The sequence below is a fragment of the Myodes glareolus genome, chromosome 2 (assembly GCF_982192425.1).
Source record: "Myodes glareolus chromosome 2, mMyoGla1.1, whole genome shotgun sequence".
Taxonomy (NCBI): Eukaryota; Metazoa; Chordata; class Mammalia; order Rodentia; family Cricetidae; genus Myodes; species Myodes glareolus.
Genome location: NC_142027.1, coordinates 67,158,446 through 67,177,212, shown reverse-complemented (window position 1 = coordinate 67,177,212; position 18,767 = coordinate 67,158,446). Strand labels below are relative to the sequence as shown.

General features: G+C 48.2%; 1 protein-coding gene across 21 annotated transcripts in view; it reads right to left on the bottom strand.

Moving 5' to 3' along the window:
- Kalrn (kalirin RhoGEF kinase) overlaps positions 1–18,767 on the bottom strand; it is a 598,618-nt gene that overhangs the window by 30,237 nt on the left and 549,614 nt on the right. For 13 of the 21 annotated variants that reach the window (XM_048454114.3, XM_048454115.3, XM_048454118.3 and 10 more), the window contains 6 exons: positions 16,345–16,530; positions 15,659–15,830; positions 12,253–12,491; positions 10,342–10,598; positions 6,942–7,065; positions 5,868–5,927 (listed from right to left, as the gene is read on the bottom strand). In XM_048454114.3, the coding sequence (XP_048310071.3) occupies positions 5,868–5,927; positions 6,942–7,065; positions 10,342–10,598; positions 12,253–12,491; positions 15,659–15,830; positions 16,345–16,530 (1,038 nt within the window). Of the gene's footprint in view, positions 1–5,867; positions 5,928–6,941; positions 7,066–9,514; positions 10,057–10,337; positions 10,599–12,252; positions 12,492–15,658; positions 15,831–16,344; positions 16,531–18,767 lie in introns of those variants that run through there. The other 8 variants (XM_048454126.3, XM_048454135.3, XM_048454136.3 and 5 more) reach the window with 4 other exon arrangements.

Here is an 18,767-nt window from a genome sequence, read left to right as displayed (position 1 = left end):
TCCTTTCCTTTCAAGAGTTCTTTTCATTAATTCTGTTATTAAAATACAAAAACAGGCCTCAGTGGAAACCTACTGGCAATGCCAGGAGGTCGGTCGCCCGACTGGTGTGCAGACTTTTCATCTGCGTGGCCAGGTTATTCTGAAGCCCTGAATCTGGGACAAGGATGCCAGAGTGTCTGAGGCAGGAGCAAACAGGCTAGTTCTTCGAGGCTTGGGTGGCTGGGACCTGGAATTGTGTTCTTTTGTGGGGTGTGTGTGGGGGTGGGGGGAGATGTGCCAGTTCTGAACACTCACCCTGGAGTGTCGACACTTCTACCACCACTTAATAGCAGATAGCAATTCTTCCAGTTTATTCTGTCATAGTCTCAGGGTTTTGGGAGGCAGATGTGGTCCAGAGCCAACTCCCCTGACATCCCCCTTAGATATATGTGGTGTCCAGAGGGCTACATGTCAGTATCTACAGGCCTGTACACTAGGGACTGTGAGTCGCCTGCAGAGAAACCCAGAGCTCAGGAAAGCCATCTGGCCCAAGGTCACATCGGTGCCAGGATCCAGAGACCAGGTTTTCTGACTACAGTTTAGTCCCCTTGCCTTTGTGAAGCTTCTGTTTCTGTCACAGATCAGCTCTGGGAAGCCAGAAGGAGCAGCACCCTCACACAAGGCGACTGGCAGTGAAGGACAGGCCTTCTCGGCCCCCAGGACCTGGGCTTTAGATTAAAGCCAACCTGGAAATGGTGTCTTCTAAACGGCCACAGGAGGGGATGTGATGGGGGAAGAATGGTCAGGTAAATCGAACAGCTGCCTCAGGGCATCTTCTGGTTTTCCTTTTTAAAATCAGTGTGTAAGTGTACACATGTTCATGGGCATGCATCTGTGTAGATGTGTGTGGAAGCCAGAGGCCAATACTGTGGGTCCTTCTCAGTTATTCTCCACTGATGCAGCTAGACTGGTTGACCAGCAAACCCAGGGATAGTCTTGTCTCTGTCTCTTCAGCCCTAGGATGACCGTGCCATACTTTTCCTATGATTCTGGTCTTCGTGTGTTCACAGCGAGCACTCTATTGGCTGAGCCCTCCACCTAGTTCTAGCTGCTCATTGTTTGAACTGAAAATCATCTCTTAGAAATTATTTGATATGTGTGCATGTTTGCCTGCCGTGTGCATGTATGTATCTGTGTGTGTCACATGCACGCCTGGTGCCCACAGCGGTCAGAAGAGGGCATCAGATCCCCTGGAACTGGAGTTATGAGTTGTTGTGAGCCACCATGTGGGTGCTGGGAATCAAACCCAGGTCCTCTAGATGAGCAGCAAGTGCTCTTAACTGCTGAGCCATCTCTGCAGCCCCAGGTTAATCTTTTTGTAATTTAACTCCCTGTTTTAAAAAGGAAAAGAGCCGGGAGATGGGAGATGGTGGTGGTGGTGGGGGAACGACAGTGGCTGTTGTTTAGTGGGCATGCAGCATGTTTGAGGTTATGGCAAAGTTCCAAAAACAAAGGGTGGTGATGGCTGCACATCACGGAGAAATTCCCCATCACCAAGCTCCACACTGAACTCCATGGTGAGGATGCTCACTATGGCACACCCATGCAAAGCAGTAGAGTCGGTGAGAGCAGAGGCTAGCTCCAACTTCCCAAGGCTCTCTTGAAAATGTTATTTTTACCCTGATCAGAAATATTCTCCCCAGTTAGCCTCCTGTTTTCAAGTGTCTTAGTTTGGCACCTTCAGAGCCCTTCTCCACAATGCTTAGGGGATGTGTGAGCTCCCTCAGCCACCTAGCTGGCACCTGGCAGCTGAAAGAGGCCAGAGTCTACAGTGGCTGGGTGGGGAGGGTCTTTCTGGAATCACAACTTCTCACTCTGATGGACTGACCTCTGATGGAGGGCTATGGAGCTTTATTAAAGAAATTAAAATGCATGTAAGTAATTAGCTTTGATGCAAGAACTGGGCTGAGGATTCTGATCCTTGGAGATAAAGGCCCGAGTCTGGAAATCGGTTCAGACTTTTCATCCCCACTGATGGAGTCAAGCAGGGGGCAATGTGGGGCCAAGCAGCTGTGAAAACCCAGGGATGAGCTCCCCAGCTTTTCAGAGGTTTATGGATGTGGGACCTCCTGGCATAGGCTGTGAGTCCTAAGGGAATAGCCTTGGTCAGAGAGGGTGCAGATTTCTTGGGACAGGCTCTGGCTGGGGGCAGGTGCTGGGCCTGGGTACTTGAGTCCTGGCTCTAGCCTGGAGTGTCACTTGTGGACACTGGGTGGTCATGGGACTGAAGAAGCTGGCAGGCAGCCATGTGGCTCTAAGCCTAGATATGGTCATCATCAGTCTAAGCTGTGTGTGTGTGTGTGTGTGTGTGTGTGAGAGAGAGAGAGAGAGAGAGAGAGAGAGCTGTTCCCAAGAGACCCTAGCATTTCATTTTTATCCTCCTTTGGATTTTTTTTTTGCATGTAAATTTCTTGCACATTTCCCCTTCTCCCCAGGAGTACAAGGAAAAGCTGAACTTCAGGCATTCATTTTTAAAGCAGTTCCCCATGTGGTCTGGTGCCAGATGGAGAGACAGTCAGGCTGAGAGGGGATTTCAGGGACCTTGTGCCAGTCTTGCTGTGGCTGGTGGTAAGGCCTGCAGTGCTGGTGTGTGTGTGTGTGTGTGTGTGTGTGTGTGTGTGTGTGTGTGTGTGTGTGTGACTATCCACAAACACTGGCTGACAGGAATGAAAGCTATGAACAGTCTCCCTTAACGTTAGGTGGATAGTTGAATTCGAGGATTTGGTGTGTTTGACTCTCCTCTTAAACTGCTCTCAAGGTCAGCCTGTGTCTTCGGCAAGGCAAATACGTGCTTGGATAGGGCGCATCTGGTGAAAAGATCCCAGGAAACTGTCCCTTAAAAGAACACAGTCCCCATTTGAGAGAAGGGAGAAGATGCTTTGGTGATGCCATTCTCACGGAGGCAGAGGAGTCTGTTCACAGTGTGCTCTGGGATAAAGTCAGCAGGGTGGGACTTCACATTTGGAAGCTTGGGGCAAGGCTTGGAACAAGTACATGGGTGCACAGTGCCAGGTTTCAGGGTCTCAGGAACAGAGGCAGAGTATAGACTTGGTGGTGGTGGTGGGGCTGCTGTTCAGCTCACTGAGAATAGACAAGGTGAGGTTGGGCCAGCGGGACTTTGGAAAAAGACCTTTTGGAGGAGGTGCAGCCATCTGGATTTCAGCTGGTCTTCAGCATGCACTAGCAGCCGCTTTCTTCTGCCATCTTTGCTGCAGTGATGCTCCATTTCCAGACCCCTTATGCTTTGCAGCTTGAGGCTCAAGATCCTGCTTGCTCTTTGCATCTGAAGTGGCTAAGCGAGCATCCGAGACGACAGCTACCATCCATTCAGAAAGCTCACGGACGCTTGGGAGGGTGAGCACGGACGGCCAAGGACTGTGGGGCAACTGCTTTGTTCATGAAGGAGCCACCAGCTTATTCATAGCCGCCAACCACACTGCCCCTCGAGGGCTTGGGCTGGCTCAACTTTCTGCCTACGAGAAGCTTTGCACCCCAGTTATCACCTTTAAAAACTTTGTGTTCATGTAGTGGTACGCTTTGGGGCTTTCTTCTGCCACCAAGAACACCCTGATGTCTTTGCTTGGGTGACCAGTAGCACTTCCCAGGGGCCCATCTCACTCAGTCCACAAAGAGAATACCCATCTTAGAATATTTAGAACCTTAAAAATGGGTTCAACTTGTAAGCAGGGCTAAAGTACGGGTGTGTGTGCGCGCGCATGCACACACACACACTTCTTATGTAAGTGGGTACGGAGCATCTGACTAGACCAATTAACTTTCTCAGTGGATGACAACCAGTACATCCCTCTGTATCCACCTCTTCTTTCGCAGTGTGGGAATGTCATTCTGGAACACAGATACCTGGATCCTCCCCTCCCCTCCCCTCCCCTGGCCTTCCTCTCCATTTAACTGACTCCTCCAGTATATGCCAGCAGCATCTAGGCACGGTGTATCTAAACATTGGCCGGTGTGGGACCCACGCATGCCTGTCCTGGGAAACGCGAGGAAAGAGGATCAGGAATCCCCTGGCTCCCCTATGGCTCAGATACGTTAAGCTGTGAATGCTATCACCACTTCCTCCCACACTGGAGTGCGTTACTGGCCCACACCTGCCAGACTTGGCTTCTGTGGCAGAACCCACACCCACAGGACACCGTTCTATTCTGGCAGAGCTCCCATTTCTACCACTAGCCTCTCAGCTCAGTTCAGTTCAGTCGGCTTCCTCCACAGCTGACACACCTGTTCTTAGGCTGCACGGTCTCTTGGGTTTTCTGTTGCTTTCATAATATGGAGGTGGCTTTTTAGGGATTATGTCAAATATAATGGTAATAATAATAATAATAATAATAATAGTAATCTAACTAGGTAGGTGAAAAGTTTAGGGCTACACATAAAGGGTTTAGGGGAACCTACTGTTGTTGTTATGCTAAATGGACATGTTGTCACAGTGTCTTGTAAATATTTGTTTGTAACCATGCTTGTAAGATCTGGGGAAGGCAGAGGACTTGATATGGTTGTTGATGTGGTTATCTGCACAAGACTGGACCTGACGACATTATATCAGGAAGGGGGGCGGGGTGACACATAAGGCCCTACCCCTGAGGAGTTACTGTCATTGCTGGGGGTGGTGGGAGTTGGGTTGTCTTTTTTCTTCAGTGGTGCAGTCACTGGTAGGCAGGGTGCCCATGCTCCAGTAAATAACACACCCATGCTCGTCTGAGGAACTCTAGCTTAACTCAGTGGGCACTTAAGAATAAAACAAAAACCATAAACATGGGAAGGCAAATTACTACGAAGGCAGGGTTTGGAGTAATAGGGGGTGGATGTGATAAAAATACATTATATACATTTATGAAACTGTCAAAAACACATTTAGAAGTTATTTTGCATTAGAGGAAATCTGTAATTTTCAATCTATTGCTAGGGAGGGGACATAGATCCCATGTAGATGACATTCTAAAATGTCTTTTTGAGAAAGACATTTCAATCTACTCTGAAAGTCTAAATGGCAAGCCAAGCTAGCTCATGCTTGCTGATTGTCCAGGGTTTGTGTTCATGTAGAGACTTGGCAATGGAGATTCAAGATGGCAGGGTGCTGTTCCAACTCCCATATACATTCAAACCTGGGGCATGGGAAAGGTCTTCCAAGTGCTCCTCCTGCCTCCCTGTCTCTAGACCAAGACTCCAGGAGAGAGGCTGCTATGTGGGGTTCTTCACTTGGAAACCATAGCCACTGGTCCTGGGCCCTGGGTGTGGGCAAAGGAAGCCTTAGCGTTAATCCTTTCTTGCTTTTGTTCTTAGCCAGGTGCACATAGTAAAGAGGAGCCAGGTCACTCAGAAAAATCTAGAGCACTGAAGGACTAGAGCCCAGAAGATCAAAATGAAGAGAAAAGGGGACAGGGGAAGAGGCAAGAAAATAGAGGAAGCTACAAGAAGAAAAACAAAACAAAGCCACCCAGTGGCTCTTATCCTTCAGCTGTGAATCAAATACCAATTACGGCTGTTTTCTGCGGAGAAATGTATTCTATGTTTCAAATAATAAAGCTGGGTATTTTCCACAAAAAAAGCCAAAGCTTCCCAAAGTATTAAGGAAGCATTTGAGAGAAACACAAGGTTTTGTTTTTAAAATGATACCAAAGTAGAGTTTCCCTCCCAAATCGAGGTGAATTTGGCTTTTGTTTTGTTTTGCTTCAGTCTGGACGGGACACCCTGAGACTCCCCTAACATTGCAGAAGCCCGAACATCCTGGACTCTAGCAAGGTCACTGTCACAGAACACATGGGAAAAGGCAATCATCGCAGGAAACAGGACAACATAGCTGCTTCTACCTCCATACTAGTATTAGGGTCAAGATCATCACACTCAGACTCCTCGGAACTGTTCGTCTCCTGGGTTGGCAGCATGGAGAAGGGGAAGAAAGAGAACACAGTTAGAACACAGGCGCCTGGCTGGGAGAGAGGAGAGCGTCAGAGAAGCATGGGCATACGGGCAGAGAAACAACCGGGGGCTTTTCAGGTGGAGTGTGGGTCGTCATGGCAGCGGCATGCTTTTGCGGGGGCTGTGGACGCCTGCTTATCACACCAGGAAGAGCAATGGGAGTGTTGAATGATGCCTGAGTGCTGGAATGAAACTGGCCTCTCCTGTGAAGCCGGGTTTCCCACTTTCTTTTCCCCAAAAGGCTGGTAAAGAATAGGTTTTGTAGCTCTTTTGCTTGGGAAGGCAAAGCGCTTAGGACATAATCAGTGTGTGATTTTCATTGTGAGGGGTCATCTTCAACAGGGAGAGCACATCCTCCTTGCTTCTAGATGGGAGAAACCCTGGGTCTGCCACACTCATGGTTGGTGAGTTCAAAGTAACAGATAATTTACAAACAAACTAGGCACCAGTGTGCCTCCCTATTCTTTCCACGTACAGCACAGCGGGAATATGAGGACATTGCTTCGAGGTGATGCTGGGGAAAAGAAATGAAACTTTACTAAGGACACGGTAGCCTTAATTGCCAAACCTCTGCCTTCACAAGATCAAGGGTTTGGAGGGTGACCCTGTAACCTGAATGTGTTCCCAATCCTAGGCTACTGGTAGCTTCAAGATGTTTAGTATGAGCCAAGCATCTTGCATTTCTAAGAAAAGAATGCAAGATGATTTTTGTGGTAAAACATCTGCTTAATCACAAAAGGAAAGGAAACGAGAGGTACTTACTTGAACTGAAGGTGCCAGGAGAAATAAAAAAATAAAGAACAAATTGATCTTGCATGCAAAATCCTGCTAAACTACTTCCCCTTTGGTCCCCACACTGGGCAGTAGATAAATAAGTAACCAATCTCCACCCACCCAAACTGCCTGTGATAATGCCTCAGGGAAGGAATAGATGAGAGGAACCCAGGTCCAGAATACCTACTCACTTTAACAGAGACTCTGTTGCCCAGAATATCCTTGGGTTTACGAGGCCCTGTGGCTTCATTTTTACCCGTGTTCTCCACTTCTGCCCGCTTTCTCATGCGTAGAGTATGCCATGAACATGACTTCCTGTTATACCAAAAAACGCACCAATCAAAATGGCAGGATGGGGCAGAGTGAGGTGGTGGGCGGGCTCACCACCATCGCCTATCAGATGAGATGCTCCAGTGAAGCCCCTGCCAGCTTTGGGCCCTGAACCTTCCGTGCCAGCTAATGTGGTGGCTGGGGCTGACATCACCTCCAGCTGGACGTGAGGGTAACTCCGACCCTTCCTGAAAGGTGTACCAGGTAAAGTGCAGCATTTGGAGAAAATGGGTACCGGGTCACCAAACTCAGAGATTTTTGATCATCCAATGAAAACTTCAAGGATCGGGGTGGTGTTTTGACAAGGGCATAGTGGATAGGGAAGGATGGAATGGGTATAGAATAGGAAAGATAAAGAAAATATATTTCGTTCTATAAAAACAAGCCATAATACCTCATATGTAAATAAGACCCAACAGAATGATTTTGAGGTTCCCATATTGTTATTTGTATCTGGGGCTTGGTGCTGTCAAGCACTGGGGAGTCACCAAGGTTTCTGAGGAAGTTGCCTCCCACATCTGGATACTTCAGGGCAAGGTTTCAGCCTGTGCCCTCCATGTTACTCAGTGCTTGTGACTCCAGGGCTTTGTCAGCCACTAGAAGGTGTCAGAGTTTCCCTGCTGGAGCAAGGCCCAGTGTGTGCTCCCAGCGAGGTGACAGTAGCAATGCTCTGTCACAGCTACAGAGGACAGGCTCAGAGCAGAGCCCTGGAACCCCACATCTGTCAGAGTCGAGGACAGCAAGGGCCAAGCCCTAAGCAGTATCAGGGACCCAAGCAGCAGCTGCATTTCATGCTTACAGGGTTTGCATGAAGTTAGTTCTTACACGGACTGGGTCCCGTGTTCCCCCTTCAGTGTTTCCTGGTTAAATATGCGGCTCAGTAGGCAGGGCTTGAGGGAGAAAACCTTCATGAAGGGAGAGGCGGGTGAGATTTAGGAGAAAAAATCCTTCAAACTATAATAGCAAGCCCCTCCTCCATGGTACTGCAGGGCCACCAGGAGCCTAAGGAACCCAATGTAGGTGTGCTACAAACATTTGCCGCCGACATACCGCCTCAGCAATCAACCTGAAGAGGAGAAATACAACCGCAATTGTGTTCTTGCATGTTGTGGGAAGTGGGGTCCTCCTGGAGGCCCGAGCTCACCTCACAGCCTTAACCAGAAGCTCACCAGGCCTTCCCAGACCGTCAGGCTCCAAATCCTCTACCCCAGTGAATCAGACATGGACGAGACCCTAGAGGATACCACTCTTAGAGTGCAGACTTTTGTCTCTTGTCTTTGATTCCCAAATCCACGTCCCTAGCTCCCCAGGATTATCAAGGACGTCCCTGCTAGAAAGGATTCCAGGGCAGGAGGTATACTATTTTTGTGCGCAGGTGGGGTTTATGCCTGCTTATTGCCACCTCTGGGCTCCTCAGTGAGCTTGGTGAGAAATAAATGTTAAAAATAGTGTAGCGAGGAGCACAAGCGGCAGGAGGGGTTCAATTTCAAATTCTTCTTCCCAGAAGAACACGTCACCATGGTTTGGGGAGCTTCCATCTCTTGGCCACAAGCCCAGTGACTGATGTGGGCATAGTCTGTGACATTTATCCTGGGCACCATCACCTGTTCTGATCCCTGTAGTCATGCAGGTCAAGGAAAGCGGGAGCAAGTGGTCTTTGCTGAGAAACACTCACCTCCAGTGCCACCAAGCCCTGTGAAACCCTGGCTGGCAAGAAACCCAAGGGCTAATGGGTGCATCTATCTATTCTCTTTGCCCCTTCATGCTGTGACCAAGACATCCAAGGTGAGGAGGAAGGTGGGCTCAGTGTCTGGGTAACGAGAGCACTGCCCTTTAAGAGGTACCTCTGTGAGACTCTGCCACGGCAGGGCTCTGTGGCCTTTCCCTCCAAGGTTTCCGAAATGCACATCTCTACACTAAAACGGGCTGGGCTGATTTCACTGAGGGGCCACTTCTGGTTTCTGTGGTCACCTGGAGAGGCCAGGTGACATCAGTAGCTTCGATTTGCTGACAGAGAAGGGCCAAAGTAGAGAAGTTCTGCTGGTGCCGCTGCTCTGTCACCTCATGGAAGTTCCTTGGACCCTCCCACAGGTGCGTGTGAAGAATGGGAAGCTGTGGGAAAAGCTAACACTGCCTACAGTAGTCACCCAAGGACATCAGCACCTCAAGGTCACGCTGTTGCTGGGAAACCTCCGATCCCACCGACTTTGTGTCATTCCCTTTCTCTGAAGTCAGAGAAAATCCAGAGGGGGATGTTTAGAGGAAAGGGCAGGGTCCAAGGTTGAGCAATAAAGGCACTTTTTATACGGGGTAAAAACTGCCAATGCAGTCAACCAACCCATAAAACAACGAAAAGAAAGGAAAAAAAATCATTTTCACACTCAAAAGTCTGAGAATCATGAGATGGGGGAAAAAGGGTCAACTAGTCTTTAACCTCATTAAAACATGCTCATGGTGAAAATTTATTTTACATATTTAAAATAGTACATTTAAAATTATTAGTTACATTACAGGTACAATGATGAACATTGTGGCTCCTCATTATATTGCACAACCTGACTTTATCCATATGGGTTTCTTTAAATAGTGCAAAATGCTTTATACAGGAATGTGTTCAGAAGGGTTTTTGCAATCAAAATAAGGAAAAGAAATATCTTACAAATTACCATGAACATATATTAAAGTGACAGGGGAGGAGAGAAATAAAAATAAAAAGTTACAATCTGTACAGAGGAATTGCCATGGACAACCAAAAAAAAAAATCCCCTTTCTTTTGGGAGAAGCAGCAGGCTCTGGCCTGTCCAGGCCTGGCATTTGTGCTAAGGTTGTTTTTGGGTATCAATCAAAAAATATATATATATATCAGTAACTTCATACAATATAAATAGAAGTCCAGTCCAGTGAGTCCCGTGGTGGGTCAAATGTAGCAACGGAAGGCATGTCTTTTGTCACCTAGGGTTTCAGTAGGGTTCTTTTCTTAACGAGTGGGGGGAAAAAGAAGGGGGAAAATGAACAGAAAATTATAAACAAAAGGAAAAGAAAATTCACCATCACCCCCATTACCACCACCACCATGACCCCAGAGCACTCCAGACACCCCGAGCTAGCAGCAGGTCTGTTCCATTCCTCTCACCCTGACCCCACTGATATCACGACAAGCAGCAGTGGTTCCCTACTGTGTTTGCATTTTGTGTTCTTTCGGTTTTGATTTTTTTTTTTAATCCACATGCTTCTTTCCCAGGAAGCCATGGAGGCACTTACTTGATGTTCCCGTCACTATTTTCTGCCACTGTGGTGGCTTTGGTGAGGGGTGCCAGGATGCTGCCTGGGACCCAGCCTTCTGCTGCCGGGGAATGGTCGCTGGCAGGCTGGTACACCAGGCACATGTTCTGCTGGTTGACGGCGAGGACCTGGACCACCTCACCTTGGCTCACACAGATTTCGTTCTCTTTCAGGGCATAGTAATCTTTGATTACAGCCATGGATGAGGTCCCGTTGCAGCCTCCCAGGTCGTTTTGCTAGGAGACAGGGGCAGAAGGGATACAAACACAAGGAGGATGGTTCACACGGGCTTGCTCTACACCCTACGGCACGGCTAGAGGCCAGATGGCCACTGGCAGGATATAGAGCAAGCGGAACGCTCCCGAGTGAGGCCGTTTTCGTCAGCATGCTCTGAAAGCCCTTTGGACAGCAATACAGTATTATAACCCAAGCGAACGGCTTCGGACGACGCCTGGAGAAAGCTACAGACGTACATTCAACCTGGAAGCTCCTTCCTAGCATGCAGCCTTCCTGATGGCATCCTCTTGCTGATGGCAGGAAGAACCTGTTATCAGCACAGGGACGAGTAAGCACTTGGGCAGAGTGAGGTCAGGGCAAAGGTCAGGTCAGGGGTCACAATCCCCCTCTATGGGAAGAACATGGACCCTGGAATGCTACATTTTCCCCCTCTTTTTGGAGAGTCTCTTTTTGGAGACTTCACTTGGCACATAATCCAGGATCTTGGATTCATAATCCTTGCACCTCAGCCTCCCCAAGTGCTGGAATCGCAGGCATGCATCATTGTGCCCGGCTCATTTCTTTATCCTTTGAAGAAGCACTGCTTGCCTGTGCTCCTCATCCTGGCCCTCTCTGACACAGGAGTAAGAATGGAGCGACGTCCAATGCAAATGTAAGGCCCTGGGCTACCCTGTGAGATGGGAATCCTGACATCTCCCCGCCACTGTACGGATTAATACGGGAGGTGCTGCCCATGTGACCTCTTCATGCGAGTCTATACCCGGGCGGCTGTGTCTAGACAGACCTGTAACTCCCCAGGAGGCCAGGCTGCCTCCTAGGGCATGGTGAGAGCCAGAAAATCTTCCATAGGGCTGACAAAATGCCAAAGTGACTTCAACTGATTCACACGGGCAGGGTTTTTCTAGGGCAGAAAATTATTTCAGGTGATATTACGAAATAGGTGGGGGCGTGACTGCGTTACAGGGCTGAACTTACACATCAACAACACATTTGAACAAAATCGGCATCAGCTAGGGATTTGGGAAAAGAACGGCATCTAGGAAATCGGACCATGTAGGTAAGAAAGGCAGGGGTTCTGATCCCTAAGTCCTAAGGTGTTCTGGAGACTACTTAGGCCTGATGGTTGAAAAGTAAGTGAAGTCTTAGAGCTTGGAGTAGACACCAAGTCAACCGACTTCTAGCCCAGCATTTTTCCATTTCTTTCCTATTCCCACGGCAGTTTAGGATGAAGCCAGCTTGCATACTAGGCCTGTAGGTAGAAGGCCCCTCAGTGGTGTTTGAAGGATGGATTTATCAATGATCAGCTTCCTCTCGCCACATCAGCCAATGGAGGGTGAGCTTCCTTCTGTAGGTGTGGGTGCACATCACTGTTAGAGGGGGCTGTCTCTTTCTAATATGGGAGCAGGAGCTGTGGTTCCTAGTGTCACAAGAATCCTCCACATTTAGATGCTATCCGCCCTTTAACACACAGGGCCTCGGCCAGGGGAAACTGGTTTCAGTTAATTACATGGGCAGAAAGAAAAATAAACGAGGTTCAATTAGACTTAATGGATTGCTCCTGCTAAGATAATCGACAGGAAAACAGGCCGTGTCCTTAAGTGACCCCTGAGGTCTTCGTGGGGGTGAGGGTATGAGTAACAAGCTGTCGCTTACCTTGCTAGCTTCGAACTTGTCCCCAGGCTGGTGGTAGTCGAACCCCGGACTGCCATTGGAGGTAGATAGCTTCAAGGGTGGCAGAGGCGGGTTGTAGCTGGAGCCCTTGGGGGGCTTCTCGGAGCCCACAGGGACAGACGAGTAGGGTCTGGGGCTGGCTTGTGGGACCCTCGGGGGCTGGGAGCGGACCACAGCTGTGCCCCTTTCCTTCCGCTGATACTCAATGGGTGACTGTAGTGCTGGGGGTAGGGGGGAAGAAGAAGGAGTTACTCTACTTTCAGGAAGTCCACAGGGAGGCAGAGGCCTTATGCTAGGCTGTGTGTGTGTGTGTGTGTGTGTGTGTGTGTGTGTGTGTGTGCATTTAAAGAGCTTCAGAAGGGGGCTGGCTGCTGCTCTGACATTTAAATTGGCCAGAAGGAAGCATGTGTAAGTGTTGGGAAGAATCAGCACGCAGAACACGTGAGTGCAGGGTCTCTGTGACAGTGGAGGGGACAGGACAGGCAAGGGAAATGGGGTGCATGGGATCTAGAAGGCTCAACTGAAGTAAGATGTCCCTCTGAAGAGGATGAACAATGGCGGTATTAAGTAAACTTAAAAGCTTTACGTTCAGATCCCATGGCTGAGGTGCACCTGAGGAACACACACCTGGCAGCAGGTAGCAGACAGATTTAAAAGGAGCAGGCTGAAGGCTTCCCACCTCATTCAAGAGCCACTTGGAGGCCAAAGGCAAAGAAGAGCTAAGCAAATGTGGAGGGAGGAGAGAGCCTCGCTGGGAAATGCACGTGAGAATGGAAATAGCAGGCAAGAGACCAAGCAAGTGGCACTGGGGGCAACTCAGAGGATGGAGAACCACTGGCTTGGAGGGAAGGGTCCGTTCTGCTTCGCTTTACTGAGTTTAAGATTCAAAGCTCCAGGGCTAAGCAATACAGAGGTACAGTCAGGAAAGGCCACCATGGGCAACCGCTGTATGAAGGGCTTCAGGGCAGGCACAATTAGGGCATTTTTATTGGTGTTTACTGCAATGACTGTTGAAGCAGATTACCAGCTGCAGCCCCGTACACAGCGATGGGTGCAGCATGCATTTCAGTAGACTGGACAGGGTCATATACCCATTTTTCATCAGGTCTAGGGAGGGAAGATTGGCTGAGACGCCTGCATACCTGTCTGTAAGCAGAAGCCTGGTCCTGTTCTGTTTTTGAAACATCTTTCTTGAGTGCAAGGGAAATATATACTGGGCCTACCAGAGCAAAGCCCCTAAGGCTCCTGGGAGAATTTTGTGGGCAGTAACTACTTAGGTAACGATTACCTTGTTCAGCAATGTCCCCATCATTCGTTATAATTAGGAGAAAGGTCTACTGGGACCACGTAAAATCTGAATCATTGACTGGGCTGAGATCAACGTGGTTCCACGTTTATGCACATCACAGAACACTGCAGTACTTTCTTGCTAAGTAAGCGCTCTCCACAGAGTTGAGAAATCTACCCACGACATGGAATTGGGAAGCCACCTGGTTATGAGCAGTGACTACTCCCAAGTGCTGGGAAATGCTGTTATAGTCAATAAGCTATGAAGGCTAGGCCTGCATTCCTTCACTAGCCTTAATTGGAATAACGACATCTTAAGATCAGAAAGTCTCTCTCTCTCACTCAGTTCTGCCTCAGCCTCCTGATCGGCGCAATTACAGACATGTACCACCATGCCAAGCTCAAAACGTGGGCATTACTAACAGTGGGCTTTTGTCTTACTGCTGGTCACCTGCCTGGCTGCCCCTCTCCCATGCTCCCCGCTCCCTTCTCTGCTAGGGAGCACAGGATGAATGTCTGCTCTGACTCAGGGAACCGTATGGAAGAACCCACTCTGAAGTTGCCTGCTAACACCTACTGCTTTTTCTTAGACAACTTTCTTAATGGCTCCAAGTCTGTTTTCCCTCATCTGAAAAAAGGCAAGGTGATAATCCAGCCATGTCGTGCTGGTGTGGGGATGAAGGGTAAAGAAACAGACAGAACACTTAGTTTAACTCCTGATTCAGAGAAAGTGTGAATACACGGGAGTCACTACTGTTAATTTACCTCTGGTTTTAGCTTATTAATTTTTACTTTACTTTAGGTCTGATGTGATTAGCTTAAAACCCTCATTCCCACTTCCATACTAGAAATCTGTCATAGAATGCAATTTAGGTGAATCTACTTTACATATGCACCATCTTTTGCATTAAATCACCCTAGCTGTGTTCACCCAAAGTTGAAATTATAAACTATACAGATTTCAGTTTTAGCCCAGGTTGTTTAATTGTCAATTTGTGAGAATAAAAAAGAAGCTTGGGAGCTCTTAGTGTTCCACACCTTTTCCATTTGGGAACATGGCCCCCAAACACTGTCTGTGAGCTAGAGACAGCATTGAATTTCCATGTCTGTCTTTAAAAGCCATGGGATCTTGAGCCAGGCAACGATGGTGCACACCTTTAATTCTAGCACTGGGGAGCAGAGGCAGGCAGATCTTTGAGACCTTACTCTATTTTGCCCTGTTGTAGGCCAAAGCAACTTTATTCAGTAACCAATAGAGGCAACATCTATACAGAAGGACTTCCCACACCACACCTTCTTACTAGCATGCACTTGCGGAATATTGAGTTCCAGCCTGAGTATTAAACAAGAGAAGGCTGTGAACAAGATTCTGTGACTTTTGTTTTTCAAGACGTGATTTCTCTGTGTAGCCCTGGCTGTCCCGAAACTCTTTCTATAGACCAGGCTGGTCTCGAACTCAGAGATCCACCTGCCTCTGCTTCTCAAGTGCAGAGATTAAGGGTGTGAACTATCACCTCTTAGAGATGCCTGTAGGGTCCACATTATCTGAGTAACCACCAGTTTGTTACTGGTGGAAAGTTTGGGTACTACTGAGTTAGGCTTAGCAATCGCCTTCTTTGAAAGGGGCAAGGCCACTAGATGGGTAGCTTAGCCAGGCTCTCACCTGTTGGGAAAAGAGGATTTGAACTGCTTTACCAAACTCTTAGTTATCACTAGATAATCCTAGAGAGACTATGAAGTACCAGCCACGCGCTACAAGGTGAGAGAACAAGAATCACAGAACTCAGGTCCCTATGATACAGGATGTGCCTGCTTGTTTTATAATTTCCCATCAATTATTACCAGTTGTCCATGGGGACCACATACATACACAATATCCTATGGACAAATACCCCTTCGATTAAATACCCCTTTCTCATACCTGTTTGTTCTATTTATACCTCAAGTTCAGGGGCTTCTGAAGTTGTCTCTGGAGCTATATGAGATTGGAGACCAGACAGACTATGATCTGGCCTCCTAAGTCTCCATGAACTTAGACTCAAAGATGCTCAGGGGTTGGGCCCCCTGAAATGGCCTTGCTAGAAGTAGGCCTATCACGTACCATTTAGGAAGTCCCTCTGAGTTTCTAGGACTTGATTGATGTCCTGCACCCAGGCCTGCTGGATGTCTGAGTTGGCAGCCTGCAGAATGACCCTCTCTGAAGTCTCCCTGTTCATGAGTGCAAACTTGCAGGGGTCATTGTCGACATTCTCCTCCAGGACCAAGTAATTCATCTGAAATGAAACCAGTTTATGCTTTTTCATACTCAAGGAGCTAAACTAAACCAGAGACCCACTACTGTCCTTCAAAGCGGCTCTTTTTAAACTACCACTTTGTTTTCACTTGTATTTTATGTTATGTGGGTGTTTTGCCTGCATGTCCATCTCTGCACCATGTTCGTGCTTGATGACTATGAAGATCAGAACCCATGGATCTGGAGCCACCATGTGGGTGCGGGGCACTGAACCCACCCCCTCTGGAAGAGCAGTCAGTGCTCTTAAGCACTAAGACATTTCTCCAGCTTCTTCTTAAGTTTTTACTCTCAGGAAAGGTCTCTAAATCTTACTGTGGATCTAAGAGTAAAGTGTCTAGCTTCTTTCTGTCTTTGGGTGACTGGCATGACCAGGCATACTTCAAGATCATGCCAAAGACTGGACCTGGGCCTGTCATTGCTTCTCATGGTGATCACAAGGTAGCTTGAGCCCCACGATGTTCTTTGCCCCTCTGCACCCCACTGTCCCTCTTCACCTTGATGCTCCTTTTGAACATGTAGCCGGGGGTGAGGGACCCCTTTCGGAGCAGCTCACTGAAGATGACAATCTGCTCAAAGAGAAACACACGCCTCTCCTTGGTCCGGGACTGCATGCCGGCATCCAGCTCGATCACATAGAACGTGTCTTGTTGCAGAAGCTTGCCCTGGGCCGTTAGGGTGCCCTGACAGAGACGGGTGAAGGGAAGGCCGTGAAAATCAGGGAGATGGATTCAGCTCTCTCGGGCTACATGTTTCCTATCTCTGGGGGATGTGCAAATAGACCTGACACGCAAAGCCTTGGGATTCTAGCAAGACACTGAATTGGGATCCAATCACTCATCCAGGGATACACTATGGGAATTTCCCTGTTCATATAAGGTTCCTAAAAGGAAAGGGCTTAGGTGATGGAGTCAACAAGAAATAATGTCCCAAATGCCAAAGAACGAATGATCTTGGCCTTATCTGTCCTCCCTTTTTGAGACAGGATCTCACGGCATAGCTTTGGCTAGCCTGAAACTTGCTAGGTAGACTAGGCTAGCCTTGAGCTCTCAGAGACCCACCTGCCTATTTCTTGAGTGACAAGATTAAAGGCCTTGCCTGGTGCTTTTTTGTTCTTTTGTTTTTAAATTAAAGAAGATTGGTGATGCTTGGAGCTGGCCTTAGCCTATCTTCCCTCCCCTCTTTGAGAATCTTTCTGCCTGGTTTCTTTGTGGCATGGGCCTGAGGGCATGCTCATTGTTATGAACCTAGAACCAATCTGTGGCCAAAGAGAGTAATTATAAACAGGATCTCAAATAACCTGATGACTTGGGTCCCTCTCACCTCCTTCTATTCTTTAAGATAAGGGTATTCTGAAGTTTTTGTTAAATAGATCAGCTCCAATTTTTACAAAGCCAGAAATATTTCTCCGGATCTTGTGACCCTTCTTACAAGGACTCCAGCTATCAAACTACACCCTACCCAGATGGGGTGGGAAAACCTGTCTGCTTTCCTGGCTTGTAATCAGCATCCCAGAGACATTTTCCAAGGGAATGTGTCCATCCAGCAGGTCTCACAGAACCTATCAGAAAGCTTCACCATTTTATCATTTATTTATTTAATTGCTCTGCAATAAGAAGACTCTGACATCTGGGACAGGGGTCAGAGGGTCTAGGAAATGTACTCTGTCTTAGGGACAACTTTTACCCTTTAGTGCAATGTCAGTCATGCCCTGCACGTGATGCCATATATTCCAAGCATTCCCTGGCACAGGGGTCATTTTTCCCTTTGTGTTGCTCAGAAACACTTGCCTTGTGCTTGGACCGGGGCTCCTGACTGCCAAGGTCAGCAGGAGAACAGGCTTATCTCCACCTGGTCCAAAGTTAATATTCAGCCAGTGGCCAGCTAGCCAGGAAAACTCTACACCCTCTATTAACATTGCACAAGAACGCAATCCGGTAGTCAGCACTAAAGGGAAAACCCACGAGGTCTGAGAGGGAGACAATGAGAATGAGGGGCCCAAAGAGGGAGGAGGAGCATGCTCACTGTCCTTTCCAAGCAGCTGTGGGGAAGGCAGAGCAGATTCCCTGAGACTTAATGAAAATACAGGACAATGGTGCTTGATTTACAAGAGAAAACTTCACATTCTCATGTGCGGCTTTACAGTACACACACACACACACACACACACACACACACACACGCATGCACGCACGCACACACACACACACACACACACAGTCTCAGGTGGGTCAGACAGCACAAACAGATGGCCTCCTTCCACTCTGTGGGCACTTCCCAAAGGGACTCAGAGAAAGCTAGTCAGAAAACACCAGGGTGGCTAGGTTGAAGAGTAAAAGGTAGCAGAGAACTTGATTTGCTTACAACAGCCCCGGACTTGGTGCCACGCTGGAGAGAAAAGGAGAAAATCTCTCCAGGCTGACAACAAGAAACCACATGCGAGCTGAGTAGCTCAACTGATGGCAGCGGCTGACTGTGGTCTACCTTAGAGAGCTGGGAGCCCATGCAAACCTGCCGCCTGGTTCCTATCATAACAAAGCATGGGGCCCAGGCCGGGGCATGAAGGATGGACTAGAAGGGAGACAGCCCCAGGGAGACTAGAGGACAACCCAAAACCAGGCTGTAGCTTCTCCCACCTTCAGGGACACCATAGCTGGCCTTCCTGCTGCACTTTATCTGGGCTAACCTGTGCTAACTTAGCAGGGCTGGTCTGGGTAGAGCCTCTTTCCTAATTATCCCAACTTCCAGGAATCCCTTTGATCTAAAAAAAAGAATAATGCAATCTTAGACTCTGGAATTGCTAGGAAATAGGATTTTGAAAGGGGAGATTTGGACAAACACATAATATCACATCCAGAAAGAAGGTGACAAGATTCAGGAAAATGCCACGGGATCCAGAAGATGCCACCAACAAACTAAA